Source organism: Uloborus diversus, chromosome 1 (assembly GCF_026930045.1).
Source record: "Uloborus diversus isolate 005 chromosome 1, Udiv.v.3.1, whole genome shotgun sequence".
Lineage (NCBI taxonomy): Eukaryota > Metazoa > Arthropoda > Arachnida > Araneae > Uloboridae > Uloborus > Uloborus diversus.
In genome coordinates this window covers 240,774,160-240,788,308 of record NC_072731.1, presented here as the reverse complement: position 1 = coordinate 240,788,308, position 14,149 = coordinate 240,774,160, and the positions used below count along the sequence as shown (strand labels likewise).

The following is a 14,149-nucleotide window of genomic DNA, read 5'->3' as shown; positions in this document are numbered from 1 at the left end:
GCAAAGAGATTGCGATTTTCAAAGTGATTGCGTTATTAGTACAAAGAACGGAACATAAAATAATTTAAGTAAATTGTTTTAGAATTGCATTTTAGAGCTCTACAATAAAAATATTATTAATAACAATCTATGTTATTGAAGCAAAAATCAAACTAAACCAGAAATTTAGATTTCAACTTTTTCACTCTTATTTGGCTTGAAAATTATAACTTATTGTGATTTTTATAGGAACAAAAAGAAATTTCATTTATTTTCCCTCTAAAAAAGCATAATAAGCATCAAAAATCAAAAAAATTCGATTCTCATATCGGATGTAAAGAGACTGCTTTAATCAAAATGAATGCATCAAAAGCCTAAAAACGGCAAATAAAAGAATTTATTAAAGCAAAAAAAAACTTTAGAATGTTACTTTAAGAAGTTTACAAGATGTTACATTATTAATAATTATCGAAATAATTGTTGAATCAGAAATTTGGAAAAAAATTTGGATGTGGGGAAGAAAATAGTCACGAAAAAATCATATTTCCGGGATTAACAGAAGAAAAATAGCAGGATTCCTGTCAAATTCAGTACAATGAAATCACTCGTATCGGACTGGCGATAGAAGAACATCTTTAAGGTCATGTAGAATAAAAAAATAAGGAGTTTGTAAGGAGATAATAGCAAAATTGAGGAGTTTTTAAAAAGCAGAAGTTTGTAAGAAGCCTACGAACCCTGCCTAAAGTCGATCGGACGAAAGAAATCCTTTTCAGGTACAGTGAACTTTGGATTATTCATGGGTGGCTCATCTGCGAGCTTTCACATTAAAAATAAAATCAGCAATGACAAACTGAAGCAGACAAATGCACTATACACATATCGCTCGTTTAGAAGAAAAGTGCCATAATACGAAATTTTTCATTTTCTTTTTTTTTTTCGCTTAAAGGCCTTCAAAGGTCGTTATCTTCTTTGGAAAATAATGACAGATTTTTTGTTCAAATTTTAATCACCGAAGAGCACAGCAAAGTTACTTTTCTTAATGCAAATTGCCTTAAGAGTTTTTCATTTCTTCATATTGTAGCGCACTTCTTCAAAATGAGCGACATTAACGTAACAAGTGCAAAATCGATTTTTAGGCCTTCTCATTTCTTTCCTTCCCCTCCCTTCTAATACATCAAACCTTCTACAGTCACCAAAATCTGAGTGACAGAGTGACTGGGCGCCCATATGCAAAATTTTAAGGGGGGGGGGAGCTCAGGTATTTTCTCCATGGAAATCGATTTCAGTACAGATAAGGGTTATTAAAACTTGACATTTTTAATAGCTTATTCATTAACTTCTGGAGAAGAAATGCTTTTACATTTCTGCAAAGAAAAAAAATACTAAAAGCAGGGAGGTTTAAATTTCTAAGGGGGGGGGAGGAGTCTTGAGCCACCACTTGCTCCCCCCCCCCCCCCCATGGGTGCCCATGTGCTGAGTAGTTGAAACCGATTTTTAGATACATGCCAGTTACTGCTTTCAGTCTACAATTCTTTCTGATTTTTAAATCAACATTTAGCACGTAAGCAAGTGATTGGACTTGTCTTCAAAAAATATCCCCTCCCGTCCCTTATTTGTTTTTGGCGTAACCTAATTTCATCTGTTTCAGTTAATCTGTAGGCACCATTTGCTCGCAAATGTATGTAATCCATTTGCAATTATGAGCGATCTTTGTTTTAATTTTACACACATTTTTTGCATACACTGTTATTGCTTTAGTTATAATTTAAAAGTATGTAAGTGTTATTGCTCTTATTTAGCTATAGCATCAGGGTTGCCAGACGTCCCGGATTTCAAGGGAGTCTTGTATTTTGAAAAATTGTCCCACGTCCCGGGGAACTTCCATACGGGACGGCTGAAGTCCCGTATTCTAGCTAATAACAATATTTTACAAAATGAGACATTATTTTAAGGGGGAAAAATGAAGTAAAACAAAAAAATGTGAAATGAAGAACAATAAGAAAATCAAAGAACAGAAAGTTCCGAGAAGGCTGACTCTATAGTTAAGTGCTTGACTAACTCATTGATTGAGTCAGACTTGGATTTATTGTCAGTTTCAACACTTTCAACCGACAATACCAACGCTAATTTTGAAACAAAGCGGTCAGCCTATACCCTACTTAGAGAGCAAAACAAAAATTTACTGAAGTCATGGTGTTTAGCTCATATAGTTCAAACTGCATTTCGCCACGTGTTGCCGATGATTTGGAAATTGATGTCAAAAATATTGTTTTAAAAATTTATTCACATTTTTCTAGATCAGCAGTTAAGCGGAATGAGCTGAAGGAGTTTTTTGAGTTTGCTAACCTAGAGTTTAAAGAGCAACTAAAGCTTATCCTGATACGATGTCTAACTTTAGCTCCTGCTGTAGAACGACTCATTAAATATTTGCCTGCTCTCATGAATTATTTTATAATCCATCCCTAAGCCTCTGCTGCAGAAAATTATTGCTTTTAAGTAAAGAAAGTACAGCTGAAACATGATGTGAAACCAATGAGGTTGCATTAGTTTTCCATTTTCTTAGCAGGGTAACGGCACCAGTAACAAACATGCTTAAAACATCGCTCTCGGGTAAACACAATTTTTTGAGCCTTTTATTTATTTAGACCTTTTAAACTGCTTTTCTCTCAGGCAACAACATCTCATCTAACTTTTGACTGTAACTAATTCCTCCGAATTAATTCTATTTTTGTTTGCTCAATTTCGAAAAAAAAATCTGAACCCCAGTAACGAACTCCAAAAAATCTGATGATACCCAGTAACAGATGTGGATTGAGGAAAAGATGAGTAATGGTCAACGTTCCTTTTTTCTCTTTAAAATGTGCAGAAGTTCTTTATTTTTAGAACTGAAGCCTTATTAAATTTTAAATGAACATGAAACGCCAGCTGACCTCGTGGTGGCTGTTCCTAACCTTCCACCGCTGCCTTGTAAATATCAACTGGCTCATAAAATTCACTCTGATAAACACTAGATGGTTGCACCCTATTCATGAGACGCAGCAACATCAGTTTTACCTGCCGAAAATTCTTATTATTTAAATCCAAACTTATAACTGTCTGTTACTGGACCCTTGTCTGTTACTGGTGCCGTTACCTTAATGTGTCCCCCGTTTTTGAAGAAAAAGGAATCTACAACTGCAGCTGATAACTTTATGATATTATGACACATTTGTTAAAACAGCTAGAGAGCAGATTTGAAGATAAGTTTTATGAATCGTTTGTCACTAAAACTTTAAAACATCTAGATGGTAGAAAAATACAATGTCTGACTGAGGGATACCAGACATTTTTTGAAACAGCTGTGAATTTGCACGAGAAAGTGGTTTGATTTCACAAATAAAAATCCCCTTTTTGTTTTAAGATCGATTGCACCATTTAACTTATAGCGAACGCAAGTAAAAAACTAATTAGCACCTGTTCCTATCAACGTCGATCTGTTTACTGAACTTCGTTCTACTGCTTACTTTATTCTTTGAGTTAAAGTTTCTCCAAAAATGTGCTCACCCATAAACATGTTACTGAGAGAAATCTTCCGAAACTTATCAAAACATAGTTGCTTATGGTTGAGTGCAATTACTTTAAAAACACATAACCAGTAATTGCACTCAACCTCAAAAATACTCCCCCCCCCCCTTTTCACTTCTTGAAGACTGTCCCGTATTTACTGTTCTTAAATCTGGCAACCCTGTATAGCATACACAAGTATCATTTTTTACCCATTCTTCAGATTACCGATGTATTAGCTTATCCACAGTTACAATGCTTCCCTATTCCAGGGATAGTCGAGAGTTTACGAGTTTAGTGTTCTTCAAAATATTGACAACAGATTTGTTCAAAATACCAGAGGGGAGGGGCTCGCCCCACTTCCTCCCTCCCCTTCAACACGTCCCGGGTCATTAAGTCTCATTTTGTGACCCAAAACTTTATTTTAATGCTTAGATTTTCAAGAACTTGGTGTCCACTTTGATACCTTAAGGTTTTGATCACACGGAAGCTGTTCTTTCTAGAGTCCTGACTCATTATGGTCAAGACCCATGATTGGCCTAAAGGATAATTTGTAAAAACAATTACAAAATTCAATCATTTGTGTCTTTCAAAGATTATTTTCTTACAAATATGTTATCGACAGTGGGTAGCACACAGTACTGCAATTAGCAAAATGTGTTCAATTATTTAAAAAATTATATTTGAATATATATATATATATATATATATATATATATATATGTGTGTGTGTGTGTGTGTGTGTGTGTGATTCATTAAAAAGGGCTTAAGTTGTTCATTTTGATGTTTAGAAACTTACACTAGGCATCATCATGAAGCCTAGATTTACTTTCTTATTTCTAACATTGCACATACAGCTTATTTGCAGGTTAAGTGTGCAAAAAATTGTGGTACTTTTTTGATATTTCTAATTTTAATTACTTGATTTTAGAAAACCTAAATGAAATTTTAAATCAAATTGGTTTAATGAATAGAATCTTTAATTTGAAAGGAGCAAATGGCAAATGCATACCTTGTGCTTGAACTGGTAGTAGTTGAAGATGAGTCAATAGTACTACTGTTTAAGGCTTTTACTGATGATTCAATAGGTTCTAAAAAATAATTATGAATTAAAATAGAGAAACAATAACATTCAGGGCTCAATCAAGGCAAGGTGATGCCCAGGTCTAGGTAAAACTTAGTACTCTCCCACATAAAAATCTGCACATTTTCAATACGGGGGAAAAAAAATTAGTTTACCTTATTTTGATGCCCTTTAAATTGTGGTGCCCAAGTCCGTGCACCTGCAAGACTGTGCATTAATCGGGCCCTGATGATATTTTTAAAAACATTTTAAAATAATACAAGCAAGTAAACTATTTTCAAGGACTGTAATAAAACAACAATGAAAGAAACATTCTGATTTTTCCCCCTATTCAAAAAACTAATCAAAGCAATAAATTATGTTCACGCTTGCACATACACACAAGAAATGAATAAGGAATTTTAAAAGAAAAAGACAATTGTTAGAATAAAGGTAGATAAGCAACAAACATTAAAACTGACATCCTCTGAATGATCCAGGTGTGCAGAATATGTTTTTTGTGCCCCAATCTATATGAGAATTTCTACAAAATTTCACAATATGTTCCAGATGCTTCAAATAAGAAAAAATTCTGTATTAATATAGGTATAAAGAATTTTGGAATGTACGAATTGTAGCTTGTCTAGGCCAGGTATTTAAAGAGTATATAAGTTTTAACCTAAGTCTTATATCTAGTATTTATTAATAAATGTAAATTATTAGATAACAAATAGTTAATGAAAATAAAGAATGGTGAAGCAAAAAAAGTGCATTCAAAAGACAAGCAAAGGAAACATGAAAATTTTGAAAAAACGAAAATGTTATCAGCAAAAATATTTTAGAATTACCTAGTTAATTAGGCTAAAATATTAAATAATTGATTTTTTTGACAGGACTGCCAACATTTTCAGACAGCCTAAAATTGATGAAAGAAAACTTGAATTGGAGTAACTCATGGCAATTCTTGATATTTGCAATTTTGTGAGAGCATTAGAATTTTTATTAATACTATTTTCTATCTTTTTACTTTCTATATCTAATATATAGAAGAAAGTATTGGATTCATGCAAATTTTCCAATTTCAAACGTTTTAAAGGTGTGCTGAGTTCATTTCGACCATTTTTGGAAAATGTGACTGTCTGTGTGTCCATATATGTGTAACTAGTATTTTGTGGCCACTCTACAGCAAAAAATAGCTCATGAAATCAAACAAAATTTGGTACACATATGCACCCCTATGTGAACTTGTGCCCATTAGTTTTTGGCGCGAAATCCTCCAAGGGGGGTGGAGCAATGGGACGTTTCTTGAGTTATGCGTGCCTGCTATTCCCCAGGAAGTAACTGGCAGAATCAGACAAAATTTGGTCCATATGTTGCCCCTAACAGGTACAGGTGCTGATTCAATTTTGGTGTCAATAGCTCAAACGGGAGTTGAGTTATAGAACGTTTTTTCTCGTCAATTGTGACTGCTGTATCTCAAGAAATAATGAACGGAATCAAACAAAAATTTATTGACAAGTAGCTCTTAGAGGGTATAAGAGCTGATTCTATTTTGGTGTAAACAGCTGAAAAGGGGATGGCGCAATCGAACATTCTTTTTATTACATTGTGAGTGCCATATCTCAAGAAGTAATGCTACGTTCTGGATGAAATTTGGAATAAATTTCAATCTATATGAGGTAGTGAGAAGCAAAGGGATGTAGTGGACATTTTCAAGTTTTGAGTAAAATGCGTATAAAGATTACATCCAAGGAGGTAGACTTTCATTGTTTTTTTTTTCTAAATCATGTTGTACAGTAACACCTACCAGGGCTACAAGTACTATCTCTTGCCCCAAGACAGAGGAGGTGTTCAGCTACCATTTGTACAGGTTAAATCCAAATTTTCAATTTTGCCACTCGCATCCCTTTGCTTCTCACTACCTCATATGTAAACAGGCGTTGGTTCAATTTTGGCACCAATCGCTCCATGGAGGGGGGGGGGAGGCTGTTTTTTTTTTTTTTTTTTTTGAGTGATTTAAAATAGCTTTATAAATGCAACAATAAGAACGATAAATCATAATAGACTGTCTGCGTATTTTGGCGATTTTAATTGTTGGAAAATGATCAGAAAATCACAATGATTTAAACTTTTTAACTGTTGCCATCTTGCATTTCTTAACAAATAAATGTTTGTTATTATTTTAAGCAAGGCTTTTAAAATAATTTTCAATTTTTATTTTTTGCTTTGCTTTTGAAATAAATCTGGAATTGGGATGTTCATCAAGTTCAGGATGGTCCTGCTTTTGTTGGGAATATTGCTTTATCATCAAACATGGGGAGGGATCAGAATTACAAGAAAGACATAGAAGAAAGTTTCGTGATGGCCACAACATACTAGTTGATTTATCATTTTATATATTTTTTAACAAAACAATTAAGAAAGAAACATGATTTCCAATATCCTTATTCTCTCACTCAGGTTTCAAAAGTGATAGGATACTGGGATATCTGGTAATATTGTGTTCTATATTCTCTTGCCCAGCAAAGTTCAACAAACATGACAAAGTTACTCACCAAGCATTCAAAAGCTGCTTTAAGAAACTTTAAATCATCAGGCTTGACAGCTGGCTATAATTGCAATGTTGGGTGCTGAATTTTGTACACAGAGTTGCTAATTTTGTTCAATTTTTTTCTGTAAAGCCCGGGATTCAAGTAGAAATTCCATAAAATGGACAACATGAACAAAATGAAAATCCATGGTTTTTCAATAGGGGAGACTGAGGATACTTGATCCCTACTTTAGTTTTCCTTCTTTTCAATTTTTTTTTTCTCTGGTGCAAATCATCAGTTTGAAATAATAATAATAAGTGAACAATTGTAATTGCTTCCTCTATCTAACAGTAGTTTTTTCAGTTGAAATGTAACATATAGTTTAGGTAAAATATTTTCTTTTTTTTTTCAATTCTTTTATAAAAGGATCATGTATCCCCACATAAAGGGATACTTTATCACACTGAGAAAATGTGTAAACTTTTCATTAGATCAACAATTTACCTATGGATTTTAGTTTTCTACATAATGATTCTAAAAAATAACAATATTTCTAATTTTCTTTCTTAGACGATAGTTGTGTGAACACAAAAATAACATTGATTTAAATTTAACTAGAATATTTGTAGAAAAATGTACACACACAACTTTAATGAGCTTAGATGCTTTTGATTAGTTACTTATTCTCCAATACAGTTGTATTTTAGCTATAAATAAAACTAATAATTCGGTTAAAAGTAGTGTAATGAAGCTAAAATTACAACAACTAATTGAAAATTATGATTATAACTACAAAAATCAATTTCTTTGCATCTTGTCTTGCGATAATAAAATTAAGAGTTTCTCAATTGAGTTATTTTTTTAAAAAAAAGAAGAAAAATGTAAGTATCTGTATATTTATACAAATACAAAAGTGACGACCAGCAACAGGCTCTGGGCCCAGCTGAAAAAAGAAAAGAAAGCCTAGCATATGTTTTCAAAACCTGAAAAGTCAAATGCAAACATTACAGTTGTTGTAGTTCTTAAAGTTCCGTTCAACCTAACAGCATGTAGAACCTTAACACATTCATTCTCATTTACTAACACTTTTGTCAATTTTTCAAGAAAAATAAATAGAATAAGCATATTATTTTTTTTGTTTTAAAAAACTTATTTCAAACTCTGAAAATCCAACTTTGCATGCTATTTAATTTACATAATAGGCAATTTTTTTTTTATAAACCTAACTATAGCAAAATCTTTTTTTTTTTTTTTTAAACTCAAACAAAAATAATCAATTTCAAATTGAGGAGACATCATTTCTGGGCATATTGGCCGTGGTCTAATTGGAGTAGAAATTCTAGACGTTTCGGCTTGCTTTGCTGCAGCCATCATCAGTGGTTTGAGTTTGGTGAGACTGATTCCTGGCTTCGGTGGCTCCGGTATTTAAGCAAACTGCTGCTGCGCTGCTGGTCCTGATTGGGAGACGTTCTCAAACCGCTGGTAGAATAAGGTTCCTGATTGGATGAGATTCAAGCCGCTGGGTGATCCTGGTGCCTGATTGGATGGGATTCACAAGCCGTGGTGGCTACCGGTTTCTGAATGGAGGGGACCACAGTATGTTTTAGACTGTTGCGGCGAGCGGATCTAAGGGCAGGGTGCCATGTTTTTGGTAAATTGAAATTCTCCTCTTTTCTGTTCTGTAGAACAGAAAAGGAATCCAATCAGGAACCTTATTCCACCAGCGGCTTGAGAACGCCTCCCAATCAGGACCAGCAGCGCAGCAGCAGTTTCCTTAAATACTGGAGCCACCAAAGCCAGGAATCAGTCTCACCAAACTCAAACCACTGATGATGGCTGCAGCAAAGCAAGCCGAAACGTCTAGAATTTCTACTCCAATTAGACCACTCTCAATAAGCCCGGAAATGATATCTTTTCATTTTGACGCCGGCCGTGAAAGCCTCATTCAATTTTAAATTGTTCAAGCATATTTGGCTGGTCAGAACATAACTCATTAGTAGAGTTAGTTTATGTTTATATGTTTGAGGTGTTATGTGTAAATAAAAACCCGAAGTTTGGTTACAAGGGAAAACTGATGTTTTTCTATTTAGCAGATTTACTACAGTGATCATTTATATATCTATCACTTATACTATGATAAATTGTATTATGTTAACATGGTTTTGAATGTTCAAAATTGAAGACAACTAAGTAAACTACAAATACATTGTTTTCATTGTCTTTATATTGTATATCCTTATACTTGATCCCTGTGATCATGTATCCCTGAAGCCAAAGGGATTAAGTATCCCTAATATAAGATTTTTACATAGTTGTTCTATTATTGACAATCAGTGGCAGTTTACTAATGAGTGAAGGATGCCAGGTCGATTAGATAGAAAACGTTTCGTACGGTTAAGCAAGTTTGAGAGAAGTTTGATCATCGGCATGAAAATTGCAGGCTGGACGAAGAGTTGCGTTGCTGCTCAGGTGGATCATTCGGAGTTTCTTTTAGAAACTGTTGTAGGCAGTGAACAGGAGGTGGTACCCACGTGCAAAAAAACTGATCTGGAGCGACTAGGAAGTCGACGAGGAGAGATGATCGAAGGATCGTGCGGCAAGAGCTTGTGGATCCCACAGTGACTCGGTTCATCATACAAGCAGACATAGGGGTAGTAGTTGTTCCTCGAAGAATTTCCAGACGTCTTGCGGCAGTAAATCTGCAGTCCAAGCACCCTTTTCACGTACTCCCTTACACCAAAGCATAGGCAACTCCGTCTACAATGGTGCGGAGCCAGAGCGATGTGGGATGTCACTGACAGGCAAAAGGTGATGTTCAGTGATGAATCCTGGTTCGTTTTGGGGTCAGATGATAACTGCGCACGGGTGTGAAAAAAACCCTGGCCTGGAGAAAGGTGCAATTTAACCCATTCTATTGCACGACACACTGCCTGAACAGCAAGCATAATGGTGTCGGGGGGCCATAGACTATCATATCCGGTCCACTCCAGCTGTGGTACATGGAACCCTAATGGCCCAGCATTATGTTAACGACAGTCTGCAACCACATATAGGACTGTTCCTAAATGGTCTCCCAGGGGCAATTTTCCAGTAAGATAACGCTCGCCTGCATACAGTTAGAGTTGCTTAAGATTTCTTACGTTCTTTCGAGACTCTTCTATGGCAGGCTGCTCCCCAAACTTGTCCCATATAGAGTATGTATGGGATCAGCTGAAACATCAGACGCCACCGTGCTTCTCTGTGCAAGATTTAGAAGTAGCTGTTAAAAACTTGGGACCAGCTGCTTGAGGACAACATCAAACGTTTAATCAGCTTGATACCGATTCATGATGCAGCATGTATTGCAGCAAAAGGGGGTCCAACGTGCTATTGAAGTAGCACTGTATCTCATTTCTTAGCCTGTATTTGTTTAATTGCCTGGATTTTCAGATCAAGTGTCTCTCTCACCTGTATTATTAAGTATTTGAAATTTCATTTTAATCCAATGCTTCCTTTTTGGGGCGCTGTTTTCAATTTTCCTGAGTGTACTTTAAAATTCCACTTCGCTGTTTTTTTAAGTTGCATATGGATGCTTCACTTGCCAAATCGACTAACTCCATAAAACAAAAAGTAGAGAAAAGTGATGAAAAAGATAATGTTATCCATAGGAGTATATAGGCCCTTGTGTTACATTTTCTGCCATCAGATGGTCAAAAATGTACTAAACCAAAACTTTAAATATAAATACAGATGCTAAGCTTGATAAACACTATTAAAGCACAAATGAGGATTTTTTTTATATTTTTTTTTAAGTGGAGTTAATTTGGAAACTGAGACATCCATATAACAGATAATGTAAACTTCAGAATGCTTTCCTTAAAAAGTTTCCCTTAACACCTTCAAACAACAGTTTCTTGAGCTAAGCAAAGTGGCTGAAAATGACAAAGTGTTGCCAGTTTTTATATACAAGTATAACTTCAACATTGTTGTCGGGTTTCAAAGCTCTACTTAATGATCTTGGTACATTTTTGGCGCAGGATCAAGTATCCCTAGTCTCCCCCTATATTTGATCAATTTACTGGCTCGAATGCAGAATACAACAAAATTAGGGGTGTACATCACAGAACAGATGCCTCAACTGCAGAACAATTCTGTTTAAATGTGCAAGGGGGAAGAATCCAAAAAAAAATTTTTTGAAGCTACTGCACATTTTCAGAACTTAAATATATACTATGTGCCATTATTCTGTGGGAAACCACGGTTCCTAGATCCGATATTTACTTAGAAATATTTATTTCTGAAACTAGGATAATTACAATCTAAAAGTTAGTTATTCATCTTAATAATAATATTCCTTTATTATTAAAAATAATAATTAAAAATAAGTTTTATATCATGTATAATGTATGATATATATATTATATCATTCATAATAAGATAACTTAATATACACTATTTTTTATTTTATATATAATCTGTTTTATACAGCACAATAGATATAATATAGCTAAAAAAGCAATTAGCGAAACTTATTATCTTATTTTTAAAACACTAAATTATCACATTTCAAATGATTGTAAATATCATTAAAATATATAATTTTTTAAATGAAATAGATTAATAATGAAAAACAATAACTTTAAGTCTATAATTATGATAACTATAAAGGAAAATAAGCAATATGTGCAATTGAAGCAGTTACTATTAGAAGAATTTAGCTTATGTTAATTAATAATATCAGCTATGTATCATAATATCAAATATTTTGATATATTTTAAAAATATTACATCATCAAAGCCTGTTTTCCAATCATTCAAACCAGCCCAATCCCATCCATTCAACTCAATGCACCTAAAGGAACTGTAGATGTAGCTTCATTACATGTATCCAAAGGATGCAGGAAAGATAACAGAAAGGTTAACTGCTGATTTTGCAAGCAGCCAGATTTGTTTGTAAAATCTCTCTTTACTTTACATCTAACTTTTACAAACAGAAAAAAAAATTACAAAAATAATTAACAAATGAATCAATGCTCAAATTAAATTGATAAGCTCTACCAGATAATTAAAGATAATTCCGTGTCATAATTAAAATGGCAGAATAACCTTTTTACAAGTAAAACATATTAAAACATTAAAAACATATAATGACAACTAAAGTTAATACAAATTTTTTTGAAAGATATTTAATTAAATAACCTTGTGACAAATTGGGTGATGTTGATGACGAAGGAGTATTATCAGGCTGGTATCTTTTTTTATTTTGAAATCTAAAACTTCTTAAACTTGACATTGAACTTGAAGAACTTTTATCAGAACCACAACTACCTGGCATCTTGAGATATAAACAACGCTGTCAACAACTCTTTTACACACTAAAGAAATAACAAAAAAAAAATCTTTAAAATGTGAGATAATATAAAGTTTAAATACATTGCATTGTTACATGTTAAAACTTCTGATTTTTTTTTTTTTTTTTTTTTTTTTTTCACAATTATACCAAGACGAAACTTTTGTTATTTCATTATTCTTTGTCTTGAACTTATGCACAGAAAGTAGTTAAAATTCTCAAGTACACATTACATAATTGTGTAAAAATTATAACCGAACAAAATATCAAAAAATAAAATACCAATTTCCTTCCAACCCATGCTTTAGAAATCACTCAACTGCACAATCATAGTTGTATTAAAACATAGGCCATCAAGGGAGTTATTTGGAAGTACAGTATAACACCACCTAAAGGACAGCCCTCTTATACGGACAATTTTCAATTCCCCAGTTCCAATGCAAATAACATTATTAAACCCCTGTCCTGTGGACATTTCTCTATCGCGGACAAAAAGATTGTCCCGTTAGTGTCCGCATTAGAGGGATTTTATTGTATTTAATTTCAACTGGTATTTTAAGTTTGCTATCACTGTTTTGTTACGTTCAATATATTCTTCTATTTAGTAAGTATAAGCTTGAGTTCTGTTTAAAAAAAAAGGTTTATATCTGATATGTTCTTACAGTTTATTTTCTAATCCTTCGTAAATGATCATTTCAATGGTTTTTTTTTTTTTTTTTTTTTTTTTGTTTCTTTATAATGAATTAAAAAATTTAAGATTAACACCGACATAATTAATACTGCTTCGTTATTTTCTTCATTGCTTTCCTCTAAGACATCACAATGTCTAAATAAAAAACAAATAATTATCTTTTTTGACTGAAGGCAAACCACAGTTTTTGGAATGTTTGCCATGTGCGCAAATTATGCAATAAAGAGAATCCAGGAATTGTATCTTTAAAAAACAAAGTAAGAAATAAGTTGAAACATAAAGAGGAAAAAAAAAGTTATGCCAAATTAACTTTATGAGAGAATGAAAAAATAATTTCAGCTTATATTTATACATTAAAATCTTCAGGTTAAATTATCTTACATTATCTTCACTTTGTTTTCTAAAATTTAAAAAAAAAAAGTAAATTCTGGTGTTAAAATCCAATGAATTTTTTTCGATCAAAATTACATACATATTGACTCGAAATCTTTAAATTTCATTAAATTCTTACGAAACATAATTGAGTGCGTATCTTAGAGTATTTCCAACTGAAAATTGCAAGGTTAAAGGAGGATTTCTTCTTTTTCAATTGTAGCACATCAAGTGATAATACGAATAATCAATCTCAAATAAATCCCAATCTGAAGGAGAAAATCAAACAAAGTAGTCCAATGATGGCGACAAAATTCAGCATTAAGTACAAAAGAATTTTTTTACAAATAAAAACATCCGAGCAAGGACAGCTTGAATTCGAACTTGAAATCATTTAATAATTACACCGTTAAAATACAATTAATTGATTAGAAAACTCACGACTATAGTAAATCTGACTCCATAGAGTTTAAGCTTTTCTAAGGATAAAATTTCTGCTACCAAAACTTCGCCGAGGGTCAGTAAGGTAAAAAGAAAAAAGAAAAATGCCTGCAACTATAAAACAATGAAACACCATCTTTCTCGAATGACTACTATCAGTAATGAAGCAATACTATCCACAAAAATGTATAATAAACCAT

General features: G+C 33.2%; 1 protein-coding gene across 1 annotated transcript in view; it reads right to left on the bottom strand.

Annotated features, from left to right (window-relative positions):
• LOC129219578 (SWI/SNF-related matrix-associated actin-dependent regulator of chromatin subfamily A containing DEAD/H box 1 homolog) overlaps positions 1–12,746 on the bottom strand; it is a 65,877-nt gene extending 53,131 nt beyond the window's left edge. Inside the window, exons 1-2 of the mRNA XM_054853877.1 lie at positions 12,728–12,746; positions 4,535–4,613 (exon numbers count right to left, since the gene is read on the bottom strand). Coding sequence (XP_054709852.1) covers positions 4,535–4,613; positions 12,728–12,746 — 98 coding nt within the window. The remainder of the gene's footprint in view (positions 1–4,534; positions 4,614–12,727) is intronic.
• Between the last annotated feature and the right edge of the window lie 1,403 nt (positions 12,747–14,149).